At 41.3% G+C, this 20,830-nt stretch overlaps 3 protein-coding genes across 6 annotated transcripts in view; 2 read left to right on the top strand and 1 right to left on the bottom strand.

Annotated features, from left to right (window-relative positions):
* The window catches only part of zc4h2 (zinc finger, C4H2 domain containing), a 185,741-nt gene extending 179,126 nt beyond the window's left edge, over positions 1–6,615 (top strand). Inside the window, exons 5-6 of the mRNA XM_061048948.1 lie at positions 3,067–3,229; positions 5,881–6,615. Of these exons, the coding sequence (XP_060904931.1) occupies positions 3,067–3,229; positions 5,881–5,994 (277 nt within the window). The 3' untranslated portion in view covers positions 5,995–6,615. The remainder of the gene's footprint in view (positions 1–3,066; positions 3,230–5,880) is intronic.
* A 2,582-nt stretch (positions 6,616–9,197) lies between these two features.
* On the top strand, positions 9,198–14,353 carry LOC132982436 (ankyrin repeat and SOCS box protein 12-like). Its single transcript, XM_061048934.1, has 4 exons — positions 9,198–9,382; positions 9,754–10,077; positions 12,527–13,055; positions 13,337–14,353. The coding sequence occupies exons 2-4, from the start codon at positions 9,793–9,795 to the stop codon at positions 13,480–13,482; spliced, it is 960 nt and encodes a 319-aa protein (XP_060904917.1). The 5' UTR covers positions 9,198–9,382; positions 9,754–9,792; the 3' UTR covers positions 13,483–14,353.
* Positions 14,354–14,415: 62 nt separating this feature from the next.
* The window catches only part of LOC132982434 (rho guanine nucleotide exchange factor 9), a 44,534-nt gene continuing 38,119 nt past the window's right edge, over positions 14,416–20,830 (bottom strand). For all 4 annotated transcript variants that reach the window (XM_061048930.1, XM_061048931.1, XM_061048932.1 and 1 more), the window contains one exon: positions 14,416–19,147. In XM_061048930.1, coding sequence (XP_060904913.1) covers positions 18,972–19,147 — 176 coding nt within the window. In that variant the 3' untranslated portion in view covers positions 14,416–18,971. The remainder of the gene's footprint in view (positions 19,148–20,830) is intronic.

Raw genomic sequence — 20,830 nt, 5'->3', positions numbered from 1 at the left:
CAGATGATGTATTCGTCTTGTTTGTCCTGGGGCAACAGGCTCTGTGATTTAAGAGGGAAAGTCTTTGAATCCTCTATCAAAGGCAAAGATATTTTCAGAAATCTAAAAATTATAAATTAAAACCTTCATGACTTTTACAATGTCAGTATTGAAACTATTAGATGCAGCATCACTTAGGGTGTGAGTGTGAGCATTTGTCATGTTTAATTAACAGCAGACAGCTCAGTACATTTCAGCCATTAATTAAAAATGCAGTTTGCAACTTTGCTACTTTGTGCAATAAGAAACATGATTGTGCACCCTTTGTGATTAGGGAAAGTACAGATTATGGCAGTGTGGCATTTTATTGGCTGGTTAAGGAGCATGAGCGAAGTCTTTAAAGGTCGCTGTCCACATGACTGACAGTTGGAGGTCATGAGTTGCCGGGTCAACAACTGATTAGTGGTTTTTGGAACAGTAACTCAAAACAGATTTCTCAGATGTCAAGGACAAATGGCAGTTCCCTGCCTTTCATTGCCATGGTGTCTGATGTTTTTTCTGTTTCAATGAGAAGTACAGAAAACATGGAGGGGCGACTCAGACACACTGAGTTGGAGCAAAGCAAAGGTGAGATGGAAACTTGTATTTGAGAAAGGTTGGAGAGGTTCATTTGAGTCTTTGTCTTAAAGGGGATTTATTTACAGTCAGGGGTCGGAGGAACCTGAATGATAGTGATTTCTTTTGCCCCTGAATGCTGAGCAGGTTTAAATGTAAAGTGCATGATCTTTGTATTATCTCAATGTATTCTTTTGAAGAAAAAAAAAAATGAATTCCATTTTGACGCTTTGAAAAAAAAACGCAATTCCCATCGGCTGTATTAGGATGGCAACAAAACCTTAAAGCAGATGCCTGGAGACCCTGACAAATTAAATCAACATTACAAAGTTTTCATTACCAGAAAGAAATAAGGAACAAATGTGAAATGGATTTTGTGATTAAAGTGAATGGACCATTTTAAGTCCTTATAAATGCAGCAGAAAACCCTAAACTGAATTTAAGTCAAAATGATCTTGTTGTTCTTTCTTAATCAATACTTAAGATGAAATCAGAGTCCCAGCAGCTCATCTCATCTGTCATTCTTTGACATGTCTTGGTGGTAATGTGGGGGGCACCTTTAGTAGCTCAAGGCTTAAAGAGAATCATCAGTGAGGTGTCCTCTTGGTGGTCTTGGACAGGTCTTTAGTACCAATTAAATCTTCCATTTTTTTTTCCAGATTAGTTGGCTTCAGAAAATGCCAAAGATGCCAGAGCTGTCCCATGAATTCATTTTCAAACTCTCGAATGTCCTTGCTAGCCACAAAATTGTAGGCAAATTTAGGGCCGGGGGGCGGTGAGGGTCAATAATAGTTAGATTCCCTGCAGCCAAAACTTCAATCTGACACCCAGGATCAAAGATGATATTAAGATCAGACAGGAGGGCATGATGAATATCATGTGACTGGATTTTTGATTTTATTATTCTCTGATGTGTTGCTGGGGACGGCACTGATATGGTGTGAGGGCATATCTGGTTAAGCTCTGACTTCAGAACAATGTGCCACTGATGCTCTTGTGATAAGTGACTTGTTTATTTATGAACAGGGGTGTTGGATGGAGCCATGGGGAACATTCATGTTTTCACGTGTACATGATGACAGTTGGCCATTGGAGACTGGTCTTTAAAGACTCGTAATGACTCTAAATGAGTTTCCAAACTGCTGATATAAAGTCAGGAAGTTGCTTTTTGTCTGGTGTGTTGTATGGATACAAATATAGAAGTCAATTCCCCAGTAGTGGTTCTGACAGTAAATCTAGTCCCTCACTCAAAGATTCGGTATTCCTGCTCTTTTCTTTCTTTCAACTTGAGGGTACATTGGGAATTACAGAAAAGATTGTAATGAATAACTTTGGTTGGTCTGGTGATCGATGTAGTGAAAATTGAATCTTTCGTCTCTTAAAGAGCTTGAGTTGTGAGAAAGTGGGCTTCGGCCGCTGCTACTCTGCAGGCTGACAGCCTTGTTGGCAGGCGAGCTGGTCCGTTTTGGCCGTGCGCTGCGAGGAAGCTCAGATGATGAGTTCATTTCTGGCCAGATGGTTGCTGTCTCCCCTTTCCTTCTCAGCAGCATGATCCTTGATGTTCCCTGAGATACTCAAAAGGGTTGAGGCTTATCACTCTCCCTTAAACGACAGAACTCATCACTGGGAGAGATCTGGGATGATGTCTGAGTGAGGAAGACGGTGGAGATGTTAAAACGATCTCTTGCACACCTCGGCTGCTAGCCAAGTAATTGTAGGGTAATTTTACCCAACAGTTCTCGTGCTCACTGTGGTTGTTTTAAACGGTGTAATGGAGCAACCTTACAGAAAATTAAAGCACACCTCCCCGGCCTGTGGGGCCGTCAAGTTTCTTTTTAAGATGCTCTGTGAGACTGACAGATCAGCATACCAATGAGCCTTCTGCTGCGAAAGTAAAAGGAAATGAAAATGAAACTGAACCCTTGTGTTAAAAAGGAAACGTTGAATCTGAATCAAATAATTGTTTCTAAACTAAACTAACAAAATGTGTGTTCATCAGGTGTAGAGCCCTTATGTTTGGTGCTTTTTTGGATCATGGAAACGAGAATTACAACCATTGAATTGCTTCTGTCAACCCTCTATCACAAGCCTATTTTGAGAGAAACCAGAGAGCGTAATGCAATGGGATATCACTTTTTCTACTTTTGAAAATGGGCCAGTGAGGTATAAAGTCCAAGGCCAAATTTCTTTCCCAGCCCTCCCCTGCCCACACACACACAAACACAGACATACGCACACATGCAGACAAACACTCTCACAATGACTGTACTTCTGCTCCGAGTTGCACATAACAAGATGTGTGAGATCGACTACAATGTTCTCCAATTTAAGTCTCCTTTGTGTTTGCTTTTGCCACTCCACATCTCCGGATGCTGAGCGGAGATGGGGATAATCTCAACTGTGATATGATTCATAAGCTCTAAATAAGAGTCACAGCTAGCCATGTTTCTCTCTTTCTTTTGCTTTGAACAGTTACTTCGAGAAGCAGAAAGCGGAGTGGCAGAAGGAGCCGCATGAGCCTGCCATCCCAGAATCCCTTGCAGCTGCTGCAGCAGCAGCACAACAGCTTCAGGTTTCCAGGAAGCAGGATGCACGCCAGACAGCCACGTTCAGACAACAACCCCCACCGATGAAGGTACTGCTCCTACTCACCTGAAATCACTGCCAGGATTTGAAAAAGAATCCATTTTCATATTTATAAAAAAGTTTGAATAGTGCTCTTTAGTTTCCCAATCATGAAAAAGCTGCCTGTGGCTGTGTCATCTATTCAAAATATGTGTGAGTGACATATATATAAGGGGTGTGAAGATACACTCGGGTCATGAGACTGTATGATAGATGATATAAGGTTCACCGGACCAGATGATATTCTGACACTATTTTTAGGACAACTTCGGTGACAATATATGACTGGAGGAATAGTCTTTTAATCATTTGTAAGTCACAAAATGTGAAACAATGCAGGTCCATTTTTGAACAGTTTTAATCAGTAATCATCTTGTAATGAATATCTCTTCTTACATAATATGTCTGTCACTCCGGCCCCGTCCTCTGTTTTCACCACGTACCCAAAATGCTGCAACAGATCACAAATCTCACGGCTGGGATTGGATCACAGATTTTTGCCACAGTTCAGACGTTTCTTCCTTGGATCGGCCAAAAAATCTATAATATAACTTTTCTACTCCTCAGCTTGCCATGACTCAAACTGTGCATTTTTTTAAAGCTCTTCAAATCAAAATGAGTCTCCATACATTTCACTAATGTATCACATCCTCAATGTTCTTCACGTTATACTCACTGCTACAATCTGAAGAATAATAATCCAGGCAGTAAGATAAACACAAACTTTCTGTTTCTTTAGAAAGAGCTTATAAACATCTGAGAACAACAGACTGTCGTATATAGAGAGCTGCATTATTTCATTTAAAGTAGAGGTGGGCGATATGGGAAAAATATCATATCATGATTTTGTTTTGGCAAAATCACAATTTTTTTCATACTGTTCTTTAGACTAATTTGTAAGTTACTGACCAGTTCAACCAAACTTATTTCCCTGTATAATGTTTTTAAATGCACAAAAACTGTGCTGACAAGTTTAATCTATTTGAAAAACATCTTTGTAGGAGGTCTGGAGGTCTCACCCAGAACATCTTTAGCAACAGAAATGTCTTTCACTCAATTTGATCAATATTTATGAACAATTTGAAGGTTTTCCTCACCACTTTGAAATGATGATTTAGTTATGTGTCTTCTTTTTATGTTCATCAGGAACATTTTCACGCAGTGATGCATTCATTTAAAAACATGTAGACTTCAAGTTCTTGTGTTTCTGTTCTATTTTAGCCCTGCAGAGTTCCTACAGCTGGAGCTTCATACAGGCTCTGCAGCCTTTGTTGTTTTTTATGACATCATTGGACTAACTTTAGTTTAGTTTATATATAATCAAACATAATACAGAATGTGTTCATTCTGTTACAAATGATCAAAGTAAGTTTTACTGACAGAAGAGTTTAATTCATAGAGGGGGCGGGACATTGTTGATTGACAGACAGACAGTCACCATGGTTACTCACTCTCACCTGCCTGCTGCTTTGTAACGTTGTTTAGCGTAATCCCTATAAATTCAGTTATCACAACAGGTGAGCTTCAGGTGGAGAGGCTTGATAAGTAACTTTTAAAAACTGAGAGAGAGCAGAAAACACCGACAGCAACATTTGAAACACCGGGGTTATATCTCTCATCACTGTCTGTCTGAGCTCCGCTCTGTCTGCCTCGACTGTTAGCGTCTCTCCGTGTCGCTATCTGAGATGTAGGCTCATCTTAACTGTGCACACTATGCAGATAAGTTAACTGTTGCTCACAGCGTGTCGGTTTGGAAAAATATCACAACAGTTGCATATAACCGAGATGGAGTTGTTTTTGCGGACTTTACTTTTAAGTTTCGGTTTTGTTTTCACCGCTGCGGAGCAAAAAAGGAGGGAGACGCGTCTGTGTAGGAGCATAAACTGCAGCATGATATAATAAACACATAAGCCCGGTTCTACAATCTCCTAACAAACGGGGAGCGTCTTTTAGGAACTGTAGCTTCAGCTTTTGGAGCTCTGTAACAGATTTTGTTTTGCTAAGCTTCCAGCTGCAGTGTTTAACAGGCTCTAACATTACTGCTGTTTACTTTCTGACTGATGTTACATGCAGCCTCCAGCTGATACCTACACGATAAATAGAGACACGATGAGAATAAAGGGAGAAAAGACGAGGCAGCGTTTGAATCAAAGTCAGCGTACACACTGAAATACTGTCTTCCTATTGGTATAGCAGCTCTCCATGATGCATACACACTCTGACACATGTATGGAGGCTATAGTCCTCCAAGTGGACGGCCCGGGTTCAAATCCGATCTGTGGCCCCTTTTCCCGCATGTCATTCCCCGCTCTCTTTCTCCCTGATTTCCAACTCTATCCAGTGTCATGTCTCTACAATAAAGGTACCATAAATAAGTCTTAAAAAAAAGGGGGGCATCTGCTCTGGTAATTAGTCAGTTTAACATCAGACTCCTCCATGTGGCTGCTGCTCTGCGTCTAAGAATCCAGTTTTCACCTGGATGAGGAATACTGTCTATATTCTTATACTCACACAGAACTATTCTTCTGACTTCTGACATCAACCCAAAGTACAGTAAATAATAAAATAGCTTCCTACACTCAGGTGAACAACCTGATGAAGCCGCCTGCTGATGTCAACATTGTGAGAACATGAATGCTGAATGTCTCCCCTTCTCTCCAGGCTTGCCTCTCCTGCCACCAGCAGATTCATCGTAATGCTCCCATCTGCCCATTGTGCAAGGCCAAGAGCCGCTCCCGCAACCCAAAGAAGCCCAAGAGGAAGCCAGATGAGTAGATCGCCCTCTTCCCTCAGCCTCCGTTTGACTTAAAGGGACCTGGTCAGATACACTGATCTAAGATCAGCCGTGTACATCTCTAGATATGGCTGAAGTAACAGAGAATTGCTTCAGGGTCATTTCCACAATTAGTCCCCACTTTAACAAACTGTCTTGGTACCTTTTTGCATAAACTGTCGAGCTGATCAAGTGTCTGTTATTGTTCGTTCTGTTGTTTTTATCAGTGCTTTGGATGTGTTTGTCATTGTATGACGCCTGTAGTAGCTAACTAGCCTCTAACCATGTAACTGCAATAGTGCAAAAAGGACATTGATGAAAATGTCCAGTCATTTTTACCCATGATGCTTTTGTTCATTCCCTTAGATATTGTACTGTACTGTGTATATTTTTATGCAATGCATGCGTGTTTCTATGGCTGTTCGTTGTGTATTTTTGTGCCATTATTAAAATTAAACAGGTTTATTTGAAAAGTCAAATAAAAAACAATGTTGTTTTAATGTTTACAGTATTCACGTTTCCACAAACTGGAAAGAAAAAACCCCGCTCATCTGCTCTGAATGGTGTTGTTCTGTGTTCACTTTAATACAGTGTTAGGGAAATAAATGGCTGTTTTGTTATAACCTTGTTATCTCCTTTTTACATTCAAAACAAAACAGAAAAACATTTGTGTTTTTCAGCAGTGTGAACATAAACACAGCGGACTCAGAGGAAGTGATGACATCAGTGTATGGATTATTGTTTATTGTCTAAATGGATGGGATGAGCCTGTTCTTCTAAATAAAGAGGTAGGAATATGTTTGACTTCCCCACAACAGTTTCCCTTTCATTGTGTTAATACTGTGCCTGTCATGTCTGCAGCTATCTGTCTGAAAAAGGACAGCGAGGGCTTGCTAAATGAGTTCCTGTAGCGTGTTTTGTCAGGGTAACCCCTCATTTCATCTGTTGCCAGGGCAACTCCACGTTCCGTAGTCGTTGCTACGGCAACCTCAGGTTGCTGTGACCTGCATATCTACACCAACTAGTTCCTCCCAAATCCAGTGAGGGGCATCGAAGGGCTTTGTGAGATTGTTGCACGAACTCCCCCCATCATGCACATTCCTGTAAATAGTCTTTTTCATCAGGGAGGGGGGAGGGGAGGGGGGAACTGTTTCTATACGAGTTGTCAACGACAGGCTTGTTGCTCAGTTGTGTCTTCTTCCTTCTGATAAAACTTGTCAAGGCCAGAGAAACCTGTTCCTGCTCACACACGCTGCAGACAACCGGATCACGGAGCTCCTCCTCCGCCGCCAGCCACAAACATTAAAAAAAAACCGTATGAGTGGAGAAATACAGACTTTATTTTCTTCCATAACGACAACCACATGGCATTCACGAGTCACATGAGAAGGACCTGCTGACCCGCTTCAGCTCTTCCTTCAAAGTTTTGAGCCTCAGCATTGAACTTATTTGAAGGGGGAACTACTTGGTGTGTGGGGCCCTGACACTGAGGCGGAGGGAGGGTTGCTCTCTCTCTCTCTCCTGTGCTGTACAGACAGGGTGAGGGAGGTTACCATAGGTTACCCTCTCGGTGATATCTCGTCCCCGGCATCTACTTGTCTCTCACATTTGCCCCTCTCCATCCCCCCCCGGCCCCCTCTGTGTCGCCTCCTCTTCTCTTCCGAGGGGGACGAAAGGTGCTGCTGTTTGCTCCGGACAACAGAAATACTTCTACTAAGAGCCAAACCCCTTTTGTTGTGAAATTAAACTGATTTAAAAGTATCCTAGTAATGGCTTTGTCAAAAATGGCTTTCCCTTTCACAAATGTTTACACGCCCTGTTCTTTTCGTGTCTTCAACAGTTGCACTTCCTGACATCTGCGTATCATTACCGCCATCTGGTGGTCAACGGGGGCAAGGGAATCACAAGCGTGTTTATGTGTAATTCAAAGATTAAATGACTGTTTTATTTTATTTTAAACATCACACGGATAACAGAGGAAGCTCTGTGAAAAGCAAGTAACTAGCCTCCCAAGACTTTAATTCTAACAAAATAAAAGATGTGCAATAATGAGCTAAATAAAACAGTCATTACAGAAAATGCTGTTTCTTCTTCATTTTTTTCTCCCTTAAGGCGGAGGTTTGCCTTTATGTATTGTTGTCAATTGTCATAATTTCAGGGAATAGATAAATTGTACTTTTTACAATGTAATAATTATCATAACAAAACTGCACACACAGCATTTAAGTGCCTAGATGTTATTTTGGGACCATTCCCTCGTTCATCCCCCTCTGCAATCAGAATACTAAATACTCCTTAGGTTTTATATTTTTACTGACTTTTTAACCCTTAACTACCGCACATCCTTTTTGTCCTTTTATTAAAATGATCTTTTTATTTAGTATTCAGTCTGGTTGTTTAACATTAGTATTCTTTTTGGGTCCTATTTTTATTTTCTAAGCTCTTTTGTATAATGTGTTGTCTGAACGTCACTGTGTTTGTATTCAGGATTTTTTGTGTACATGCTGCTCCAGACCAGATGCTGCAAGAGGGTCTAATAAAGTAGATTGCATTGAATTGAAAACAGTCAGGATGTTATCTTTTAGAGCAAATATTTCTACCTGTCTTACTTGTCCATGTCTGTGTGCTGAAATAAAGAAATGAATAATGTCCTCGTGTATTTGAACAATGCCAGGAATCTGGACTTTATGTGCCATCTGCTGAGAGAATGTGATGTGTCGCAGCCGGCATGCCTTCTAAACATGGGACAGTATAAAGACATTGGTAGGTTTGGCAGAGGAACAGCTGACTGGCTGCTCCTCTGAAGCGTCTGACAGTCACACAGCTGACACCAAAATGGCGGCCTCGGTGTGAATCAGGGAAGCAGGTTCAGAACAGGAAACTGACAGACAACTTCAGCCAATCTACTTCAGCCCTATAATGTGGGCTGTTGTGTTTCTAATTCTTGATTTATAACGTGGCAGAGAGACACAGACGTCTCCATTTCTTGTTTGTTTTTATTCCTGACACAGGGACAGTCACATTCACCAATCAGCGCCTGAGTGTCACACTCCTATCACCTTTCTAATAATAAACCTGTGCCTGGACCCTCCAAGAATGGAAGTTTAGCCAGGCCCATCTGTGGCCTAAAATTAGCCCCCCTACCCCCCAGCCTTTGCCCACTCTGTCTGTGAACATACACACACACACACACACACACACACACACACACACACACAGAGTCACCTACATGCACAAACCATACTACACTTTAGTCCACTGTGGAAGCGTCACACACTTCTTGGAGGACCTCTCTTTCCTTCATTCCTTCTCATGACTCATTGTGGACTTCTGAAATAGTTCTCTTCTTCTCGTGTCTCTGGATAAAACATCAGCAAGCAGTTAGTGGAGGTAAGTATCTTGTTGCAGTTAAATCCAGTTGGCTGCTTTCGGCTCAGACCATTTCACTTTGATTCTGTTTAGTAAATTCTGTGGATCATTAGTGGAAGAGCTTTTTTTATTATCGTTAAGCAAAAACGGATCCATGTATGTCATCAAAGCCATGTGCATTATTTTCATCATGCCTGTTTGTGTTCCATACATTAGTTATGTAAACAAACATAAATTGTCCTATCTGTGGTCATGATAAGTATCATTCCAGAATGTGTTTGCTCTGTGGATACAGAAACCATGCCCAGTGAAAATAACCTCAAATGCCAAGAAGATGTCAGTGGTGCATTGGCTGTATTATCATCTTCCTCTGCTCTTTTTGGCCTTTGCAGATGGAATTGCTTTGACTTGCACTAGCCTGGGGTAACATTATGGTTCTGGGCCAAGCTGTCAACATGAGTTTGATGGACATTTCAAAGATCTTCTCCTTGCTGCAGCCTAAGGAGGAGGATGAGGACAATGAACAGTGCCAGGCTTTGAACAATGCCGTGAGCAGCGACGACGTGACTCTGCTCTCTGAGCTGCTGTCTCAGGAGAGTTACAGGAGGTCTATCAATGCTCGGAGCGGGTGGGGGGTCCCGGTAACCCCCCTGCGCACTGCTGCAGCTCTGGGACACCTGAGGTGCTTGGAGTTGCTGTTGGAGCATGGTGCAGAGGTGAGATATAGAGAGGTTTTTTTTATTGTATAGAAATCAGTTATGGGCGAGGAGATGGATCTTTAGAGGTGTAGAGGGGGCGGGGGGGGGGACACTGAAGCTGCCTCAGCTCAACTTCAACTTTATTTGACTCCGAAGGGCAATTGGTTTTGCGGCAAGATAGAACAAGACAGTAAAAAGACAAAAGTACATCCAAAAAGCCAACAGGGTAAAAATGCAAGAGGCACTTAATATAGACACCTTTGAGATCATTGACTGAGGCGCTGAGCAGCTTTCATTAAAATAACCTGCTGAGTCATCATATAAACAGCTCACTGTTAAATATACATGTGGGTGTCATTTCAATTTCCTATTTAATAACCATAAATATATACTGTATTTAGCCAACCAATTTTTTTAAACCAGAAAGAGGTCATTACATCCTTCTTTGATGTTTTAGATACTTACTGGCTACCTGAAGGAACATGTGAAGAAGAAAAAGAGATCACCAAAAGCATTTTGGGGAGAACAGACATAGTTTTTTTTTAACCCAAAATTTTCCAGAGCACATTTAATAACAAAGACTGTAAACTCCTTTGAAGGACTTTCATTTTCTGTTGATTTTGGCGCCCCCTGTGGACAAAGTCAAATATTTCCTCTTCAATAAATGTTGTCCGAAACATCTGTAAGCAATGTTTTCTGAAGGGCAATCTCACCCTGCTTTCTCTTAACATTTCTCATTTATTTTGAACCTTTGGTGTGGAAAGTTTAAAATGCTGTTTTGGCAGCGTTCTGTAACTCACTTTTGTCTGACAATTATATACCCATAGCAGCGTTTACAGGCATGAGTTGTATAGAAATAATCAACCTAGTCTCTGAGGGTCTAATCTACTTGAATATTTCATGAAGAGACATCAGTTTTAATTTCAGTCTGAGTTTCATAACCAGCTAAATACTCCTCACAGGAGCTTTAACATGAGCTATGATGACAGGAGATAAGGATGTAAGTGATGCTCACACTTATTCAAGAAACGATACTTAGAAGTTCTTAATTAAGAAAAACGATTTTCAAGTAGGTAAAACGATGAATGAAATGACATTAAAATCATTTCATGTAATTAAGAGTCCATTGTTCCCACCTTGTTAACCAGTATTATTCTAACCCCTAGTTACGATACAAGCTACTCAGTGCTTCTATAAAGACCGCCTTTAATCACAAAACCCTTAACCTCTTATTTTTAACCTCTTAATCTTATGAGAATGAGTTAAAGGTTTAAAATCCTTTTGCGGATCATTTTCATTAAATATGAAGATGAAGAAATAAGAAGACATATTTTTGAAATTAATGAATAATATTATTTTGGTCCACCACCAAAGAACTAATAGATTAAAAAATGTGTGTGAATCAAAATATCACCACTTTACATGTTTACACTGGTCCATTACACACAATCACATTCAAACAAACAAGGACAATAAATGAAAAGAAAAGCCTGAAGCCAAACCCTGATATCTGCCTGTCCTAGAATCCTTATAATCCAAAACATCCGCAATCCATAAAAGAAAATAACAAGAGCAGATTTTATCCAAAATAATCGTTAATTTTTAATAATTATCATCACTAGTTGACATTTTTAGTTTTTATTTGAAACTCCACAATTTCAGCTCATCACTAAAGCTGTTCCATCAATTAACCTAAAACTGAAACACATCTGTATATTGCTTTATAAACATGACACTCTTGAATTATGATGCCCTTCTCTTAATTACTAAAAATGTTGGGAACCAAAAGGAAGACTTTTATTTCTAGCTGGAGGTAATACTTTAAATACCCAAAATCTAAAAATGTCAGTAAGACCTTCTGAATGATGGATTGGTAGATTCATAGTAACCATCTTTATTTATCACTATGGGATCAATATTTGTTTATGACACAGTATGTCATATATTGCATAATAAATGGGTAATATAATATAAGATAGTATTTCTTATTTTCACTATTTAACAGTATTAAAGCTGCTCTGATCAATACTCTTTAACAAGTAATGGATAAAATGACTTATAACCAAATGACCCATTTATAGTGCATTTGACTTCAATACTATGTTTTAATTCTCATATCCTCAACACTCAGTTGTCCTCATTGAGCTGCTCTGATAAACCGCAGGTACACTTTTATCTGAGAAGTACAAAAAGACATGTGCATACTGATAATAATAGTCATGGAAAGTATTGAAGCACTTAGTATTTCTGGGTAATTAAATCTGTTATGTTCTGTAATCCATATGAAAATACGTACATTTGTAGTTTACAGCATTAAAATGTCTTACTTCAGCTTCTGGAATAAATATTGCGCTCCTAAGGGAATCTTCCTTTGTATCTTCAAGTCTTTGTATCATCAAACACACAACTTGTCAGGGATGTGTTCTTTCTGTTCCATCGTGTTGATGTTCTGTTGTGGTCTATCCAGATTGACAGCCTGGATGTGAAGGCCCAGACTCCTCTGTTCACAGCTGTCAGTGGGAAACATTTAGACTGTGTGGTCGCCCTGCTGAAGGCCGGAGCCGATCCCAATGGCAGCCAGTACAACAACTGCTCCCCGGTGCTGACAGCGACCCGTGAGGGAGACCTGGACATCCTCCGAGAGCTGCTGCGCTTTGGAGCCGAGCTGGATGTCAGACCCAAAGTCCCCGAGTGGGCCTCTAATGCCACAGCCTGCAGAGGGCCTCTTTATATCTCCGCTGTGTATGGACACCTGGGCTGTTTTAAGCTGCTCCTGCTCCATGGGGCCAACCCAAACTACAACTGCACAGACGAGAAGATGCTGGCCAGGATTAAGCAGCCAAAGACGGTTCTGGAAGTGTGTCTGCGGTATGGGTGCGGCGTGGAGTACATCCAGCTTCTCATAGACTTTGGGGCAGATGTGTATCTGCCCACACTGATCATTGACAAGACTACGAAGCAGAATGAAGCTTTGGCACTGCTGCTCAAAGAGAGAGGTGAGACACTTTAGCTGGTTTGATTTGCATAACACTGACTAGAAATTCTCCTGATTGGGGTGCTGGTGGTGCAGTGGTTGGTGCGAGTGCCCCATGTATGGAGGCTGTGGTCTTCCGGGCCGGCGGTCGAATCTGGCCTGTGGCTCCTTTCCTGCACTTCACTCCCCACTCTCTCTCCCTGATTTCCGATTCTATCCACTGTCCTATCTCTCAATTAAAGGCCCAAAAAAAGAAAAAATTCTCATGATTATTAATTTGACATCTTTCTGTTTCTGCTCCAGTTTGTCCCAAAACACTGATGTCACAGACTCGGCAAGCAATACGAAGACACCTCCCCTTTGCCAAAAAGGAGCCCGCCATTGACAGTCTGGATATTCCTGTTATCCTGAGGAACTACCTGAAGCATGACACCTCTGAACTCATATGATGCTCAAGCTAGCATCAGAAAATATGGCCAGACTGTTTTTTTTTTTTAACTTAATTTCTGTACACCAAAGAGTAGGACGAAATAACTTTCTCTGGCTAATCTGGAGGTCACTTACCCTGCCAGAGCTGTAAATTCTTGTTTTAATATTTATACACAAAGGTTGACATTTTGTGACTTGAAATTATGTATTTATTAAATACCTTGGAGGTTGAAATATTTGAGCTCAATGCTGTGTTTTAATTCTAATGGTTGTTCTGAAGGGCTCCATGTTGGAAGAAAATCTGCCGTGTCCTTGGGAAGTGTAACACCGGGGTCGGCCACTAGAGACCACAGTAACACAGCTTATAACACCTTCTCCAAACTGGGGCTTGTTATTTCAAATTCTGAGCATCTGTTAATGCCTCTTGCCTCACCTCTACCTCCCTCTTTGTCACAGGTAACATTACACAATCAAATGTGTTCACACTGCTTCTTTTTTTTTTCAGACATCCAGACACATCAGGGGAAACATACACACAGACACAGACAGAGTGTGTGCTTTGCACCCCACTTTCTTAGATCTTAGCTGAAAAACAGGCTTACATCTGTGAACTTTAAGAGCATAAGCAAGCAGAGTTACCCAGCTACACTTTCAGCACAGCCAACTGGGAGTAAAGAACTGCATAAGTCTCATTACTTATTGATAACAGTCTTGGTTTTTAGTTTTTTTGCAGGCAGTTGGAAGTTGGTTGAAAATTGTTTATGTGACTGTTTTTCTTTTGTATGCCCTAATCCTCCCTCCAAAGTACATCCAATGCGTCAACTGTCAGGAATGGGACATACAAACAGGAAGTGATGTCACACGACAGGACCCAGCACAATGCTCCGGCTCACACATCGACGCCTCGGCCCACAGTTCTGTAGAGGATTTATTTTTGAACAAAAGTACAGCTATATCAGATATGGATTTATTTTTTTACAGCAAAGTACAACATATTCCCAGTGCTTCTGATTACATCAAAACATATAATGTACATACAGTTGACATCTCCACTCTCCCATTCACAGTTTCTGGATTGAATAGGCATTATTTTTCAGGTTTTTAATTTCTACAACAAATAATCAAAACTCAAAGGCCAGCAAGAAAGAAAATGACACGTTTTTGCATATGGTGACAAAGGATATGGATACTGTGAGTAAATTCTTCAGTGCTAGGCAAAAATCCAAACCTCAAACTAGATGGTAATATACAATGAATAGATTCCAAAGAATTGGGATGTCAGTCTTCTGGTAACCATGTTGTCATTGAACACCACATCAGTATATGGCTCGTTGAAGACTCTGTTGTACCCTGTCTTTTCTGCAACCACACATGACTGCATAACCAGCCGCGAGGAGTTCCTACTAAAGATGCTGCGATGCTAAATGTGAGCGAGCACGCCGGGCGGCTCATGCACTCCCTGTGCTTCGGAGGAGTTACGTAAATCTGAGCAACCTCTGATGCATCCGAGTGACGCTCTGCTAACTTGGCTGTCTTGGTTTTATGACTTGGAGAGAGAGAGAGAGAGAGAGAGAGAGGGAGAGAAAAAATGCTGTCCCCTCAGCTCTCAGGACAAGGTCAGAAAGATAATTATAGAAGATAAACGCAATATTTACAACCTCTTAACAAATGTGGCAAAAGGAAACTACTTAATACTGCTTTTAATAAATACAAGTGAGGAAGTCATTTCTACTGTCACATCATTGTACTTCAAAGAATCATTTCTTAAGTAGAAACAAGAGCATGATATGAATTAAAATGAAGTACTGTGTGTGTGTGTGTGTGTGTGTGTGTCTGCAGGATTATGTTTATTTTTAGCTCCTCCCGAGAGGTTCTGCATTTATTCAGCTCTTCAGCTCGACTACAAATCTATACACGAACACCCATGATCAGTGCTCACTCCTATTTGGTTCACCGTTGTCATAGAAAAATGATACCCGTTTCGCCTCAGCGGTTAATGTTTTTTTTTTTTCTAAAATAATAACCAGCAGTTTTGACCAGAACAGCATAAGTTAGAGTTTAAAGAAAATAAAATATTTGAATAAAGATGAACCCATTATATGTGGGCAAAAAGAGAGCATCAGTGCCTTTCATTTCACCTCAACAGTTCAGTCTTTGATACAGCATGAGGGGGAAGACGTCCTCCCCCCCTCGTTACTCGACAATAAATAAAAAACAGAAGCTACAACCTGTGATGATGAGCAGTGAGCAGGAGACAGGTGGACAGAGAAAAAAGAACTCCCCTTAGGTGACGATGGCATGGCTTCACAAAGCGATGGTTGTGTGTGTGTGTGTTGTGGGGACGAAAGAATCCCCATTGGAGATAAAAATGAAACTAAACAATCTTGTTAAGAGTTGTCTTAAGTCTCATGCAAAATATTGGATGCCACAAGCATGCATTTACCTGGTACTGAGGTCTACCGCACGCTAGAACTGGAACAACATTCGTCTCCCAACGCAAAATACCAATATCCAAATATATGATCTGTCCTTTGTACATTATTTACAGTGTGTATCTGAGAAAGGTTAAAATAGATGAGTCTTCTTTTGATCCGTAACTCACGGTTATTAGTATACTTTGAAATGTGAAACCTAACTTTGCTAATGAAAAGCTGTTTTTCTACTTTAATACTCAAATTAAACTTTCAGCATGTTAAATAGATAGTAAAGGAAATCTACGTAAGTCTCTGAACGTTTAAAATCAGAATTCACTTCTTTGTTTCTGTGTGCAATTAAAATGACTGCTATTTTAAATGTGATAGAATATAATAGAATAACAAGGTGTTTGAAAGTCAGTCAGACAGCACAGTGTCTACTCGTATGGAAAAAGGCCTGACCTCTTGAGTTTCTGTCCGAGTGGATCTCATGCACTGGGGAATGAGGAATTCCCAGTGTGTATGAGAGATAGACAGAGAGAGAGAGAGAGGGAGAGAAAGAGAGAGATGCGAGTCCCACGATGAAGGGAAAATACATGACTAATTCAAATCTGCCTGTGAAACTGAATAGATAATCACTAGTGGAATGCTGGAAGGCACTGTTAGATAGCATCTCTCTTCTACGCAGCAGAACGGGCCAGCAAGTGCGTATGATTATGTGTGTGTGTGTGTTTGCCTGCATGCTTGCGTCTGTGTGTTGGAACTGGTGGTGGTGTTGAATAGGGGAATGGAGAGGGAGGGGGAGGGGGTTAGGGAGTGGTGGTGGGTTTAGCACGGGACCTGAGGTTATCTTGGCCTGGGAACCATTTCTCTTTTTCTGTGCCAGACCGGGGAGTGATCTTCCAAAAAAAAAAAAAAATTTGACCGGGAGCCATCTCTACAGACACCAGCAAACCAGCTCACCCGTTTCTCAACTTCCTTTACTGAAACCAAAACATAAATTACACGACATACAAAGCAAGTCGAAAAGGTCTTTTTGTTTCCCAATAGGTTATAAGGCCTTTAAGAAGGCAAACGAATGACACAGAACAATATAATAACTCTTTCATATCACATTGGAGTGAGTAGTGAAGATCATAATATTTCACATTGCACAAGTTGTCAAACTGTATATGCACAGTCCATCAGGTGATAGAAACACAAAATGTATTCATCTGTATCTGAGGTCAAAATATGATCACAAAGCATAGAGAGATGTGTCACTTACATGCCAACAGTAGAAATAAAATAATAAAAACACACCTTCATGATGGGATTTTAAATCAGTAGATCTTCTTTTTTCTAACCCCTCTCTTTGTAGTAGCACAGGATCTCGCTCACAGCAGTTTTTTTGGGGTACAGTTTTGATTGAACCAGGCCTTAGTCCTCTGCGAATCATTTAACAGTGCCGAGCTAACCGCCAGAACATTAGATCAGATCTGGAAAACGACGTGACGGGGAGGAGTGCCAAGATTTAAAACTGCAGTCATCAGAGATGCAAGAATCTGTCAGAGAGGACACCTGCATGCTACAGATTAAATTCACCTTTCTGCCTCCCTGTGGTTATTGGCTCACACTTCTGCAGGGGTCTTTCTTTCTTTCAGTTCCGTCGCACGACCAGCTGACATGCCTGTCCTGTTCACTTTAAATATCTGCCTCTTTGTTCCGACCATTTCCCCTTGTGCTGGTTTACGCTTCCTTTCTCATTTCTCATCGGTGACATTGCGTGTTTTGGCTCGCTGCGAATCAAGTGCAAGTAAAGTACGCCATAGACTGCATATTATGTGCTGTGCTTTTTTACAGTGTGAGCAATATGAAAGAATTAAGTCAGCTGAGGAAGTCTGTTTTTTTTTTTTTGTACAGCCGACGTGAGAAAGATAAATTATTTTACACCTTGGCCAATTCATCAGCTTCACTTTGAGCTCTTTCTGGAGGTAGGCTGTGCTCTTTCCAAACACCCAGTGAGCTGCCAGCACAGTGCTACAGGGGTGGTCTCTGGGGAGAGTGGGGGCGTGGGGGGCTCTGATACAAGGCAGGTGGGCCGCAGCCTGCCTATCTCCTGCTCCCAGCTGTTTCATCTGAGCGGCGATCTCTCCGTAAAACTCAACCCCCCCTCACGGTGTGATAGGTTATGAATACCCTGTCAAAAGTGTTTGGTGAAAGGATGTAAATATTCTATTGATGTTTCAACTATTGATTTGTTCCCTGACCCATCATATCATGGCCAATGGCAGGTTTCCAAAAGAATGAAGCTCTGCCTCTGAGAGCCACTGACTCATAGAGGCTGAGCAGGAAGGTAGAGAGAGAGAGAGAGAGAGAGAGGGATGCAGAGTGAGAGGGAAACTCTGTGAACGTCACACTTGGTGAAGAGAGGGCTACTATATGCAAACAGCTAGAGAGAGGAGTGTGAAGCTTTTGAGAGAGTGAGATCCAGACACAGACATCAGTGAAGCGGAGATTGCCTGAGCAGTGTGTGATCGTTGGCAGAATGGATCTAACTCAGAGAAGATGCTGACAGTCGAGCTTCGCAGGTCCTTCAGACGCCGCAGCTGGTAGCCGAGGCCCCCCGTCATTATTTGATCTCACATTCAGAAGAATGCAGCGAGCAATCTCAACATAGCAGCAGCGCAGCAAGATCCCAGCATTTTGGCAAACAATCATACTACTAGGAATGCCCTGGCTTGGCCTTGTGTTTCTTTCCAGATAATTCAAAATGAAACAATATAACAATCTCAGTAACTCCAGGACATTCAGATGATGTGAATATGTAGAATCCGAGGGAAAGAGTTCATGACAGTCGACTCAGCTGGAGAAGCATGATAACTTAGAATGTTACTAACATATATATGAATTGTAAAGTTTCTTTTTTTTCCCGCAACTTCTCAAGTCCTCAGTCCTCTTGCTGCTTCCAATCACACTCTTGTATTAAGATTGGTCCTTTTGAAGTCTCGTGTGTATGTGTGTTTGTCATAATTTCCTTCATCAAGGGACTTGATCATCCAGTGTTTAGTGCTTCTAAGAAAAATAGCTGGTCCTTCGGAAGAGTCTGTGAATCTCTATTTCTTAAATGGAGCTAATCTACTAAAATTCTGCCAGAAAGGAGCCTGGCCTCTTTTGGATTGACTGAATTCAAAAACCTCTCCTTGTGCCATGTCCTCCGTTACCTCATAATGCCCCGCACTGAGGGGGTCCTGGGGGGGCGGGTATGAGGGGGGCGTGCACCTGTTTACACCTAGGAAGGCAGGTGCAAAAAGAGCAAGATGTGGAGGGGGGTGGGGGGAAGGAGGGGGACAAGGAGGCGTTTCGGGGGCACAAAGCAAAAGAGAAAAAAGAAAGGGAGGTGGATAGCAAATAGGAAACCTTGTCAGTAATGGATCAGAACCGGACACAACAACACAACATCAAGTCATGCATCCAAAGAAAACAGGCACAAAGACGTACAAAATGAGCCTTCACTGTTAACATTCTGCATATTAAACCTGAGATATGATACAGTGTGATGACGGCTGAATCCAGAGAAAAGTCAAATTCAGCTCTAGCAATGACACAAGGGAGACTTCAGGTGCTATTCAATCAAACTCTGTGGCAGGCAAACAAGTGAACAGACAGATTGTATCTGATAGGACGATGAAACCAGGCATTTGGACAAGAGACATTGTTCTTCCATGTTTGTCGACAGCACATTTGTTTGGATAGCACCCTCAACACTTGAGAACACAAGAGTGGCAAAAATAGAGCCAACGAAAAGCTGTTAATATGCGTTGAAACTACAGCCTACGATGTCATTAAGCTACGGTCTACAAGCATCACAACTAAGCTAGTGCAGTTACAAAATTAGATAAGAATCAATATTTGGAGATGAAATATTCAAAAGTTGCCATGGCATCTTAGAGAAGAATGTAAAAGGTGGGAAACAGTGTCTTTGGTTGGGGGGTATTTTGCCTCACACTGTTTGGGCAGAAGGGTTCGATCTCTTTGTGTTAGTGGGACCTGTTTATCTTGGATCGTCAAGATAATGCTTGTAAACAGATTGGACAGTGACTGCATGCTCCAATGGGAATCACAACACCTCCCAATGCTGCTTAGCAGTTGCCATGGCATCTTATTGTTGCTAGCTCTAAGGAGAACTCTAATGCATATACCTTTATCATTTTCAAACCATGTCCATACAACATGGCCCTCTTTCTCAAGATGAAATCTATAAATGAATCTGAAATTCAAGAGAGTACTTCACCTTGTGCCAGCCATGTACACATACAGCACTTAGAAACACACAACATGTACTTGTGACAGACATCTACAGGGGAACCTAACGTCAGAGAGAACATTCCAGCAGTGGACATTGGTTAATTCATACTTCAATGGATGGTCATGCTTATAGTGAAACTGGCAAGAGCAAGAACATCAGTTAAATGTAGTAATGGTAAATGTACAAACATCTAGCCTCACACTAAAACAACTAAATCTTAAAGGACGATCCCAGCACTTTGGACATGTGGGTCCTCTGACGAATGCTGAGTCAGGAAGGAGCGTCTTAAACAACCTGTTTGACATGTTGTTCTGTTACTGAGATAGCTGCAAGCTGTTGGAGTTATTTTGTCATATCTTGAATTTATTTCATCACAAAATAAGACAAAGTCTTGTTTTCGGTCTGATGTGTTTCCTGACTTCAGGGCGTCATGGTGCTCCAATTGGCTGGTTGAAAAAATGTAAGGTAAAGGCTGCTTGATCCGTCGTGACAAAAATATATGTTTCTGTTTATAATGGTCAGGATGTAAGAGTGAGTATTTACAACCAACAACCACTCTAACTCAGCAAAAGAAATAAATGCAAACAGGTGTCTGAGGAAATATATTTTTCCAAGACGAGCGTGACACAGGACCCACATGTCAAGAACGCCGGTATCTCCCTTTAA

This window comes from Labrus mixtus, chromosome 10 (assembly GCF_963584025.1).
Source record: "Labrus mixtus chromosome 10, fLabMix1.1, whole genome shotgun sequence".
Lineage (NCBI taxonomy): Eukaryota > Metazoa > Chordata > Actinopteri > Labriformes > Labridae > Labrus > Labrus mixtus.
The sequence above is the reverse complement of the archived record's forward strand: the minus strand, read 5'-3'. Positions and strand labels throughout refer to the sequence as shown.

What these genes read in the sequence shown, in the direction of transcription:
- LOC132982436 (XM_061048934.1), top strand. Translation starts at nt 9,793, where the DNA reads ATGGTTCTGGGCCAAGCTGTCAACATGAGTTTGATGGACATTTCAAAG. An exon ending in TGTTGGAGCATGGTGCAGAG is followed by an intron (nt 10,078 to 12,526) that starts GTGAGATATAGA and finishes TGGTCTATCCAG; the next exon opens with ATTGACAGCCTGGATGTGAA. An exon ending in ACTGCTGCTCAAAGAGAGAG is followed by an intron (nt 13,056 to 13,336) that starts GTGAGACACTTT and finishes TTTCTGCTCCAG; the next exon opens with TTTGTCCCAAAACACTGATG.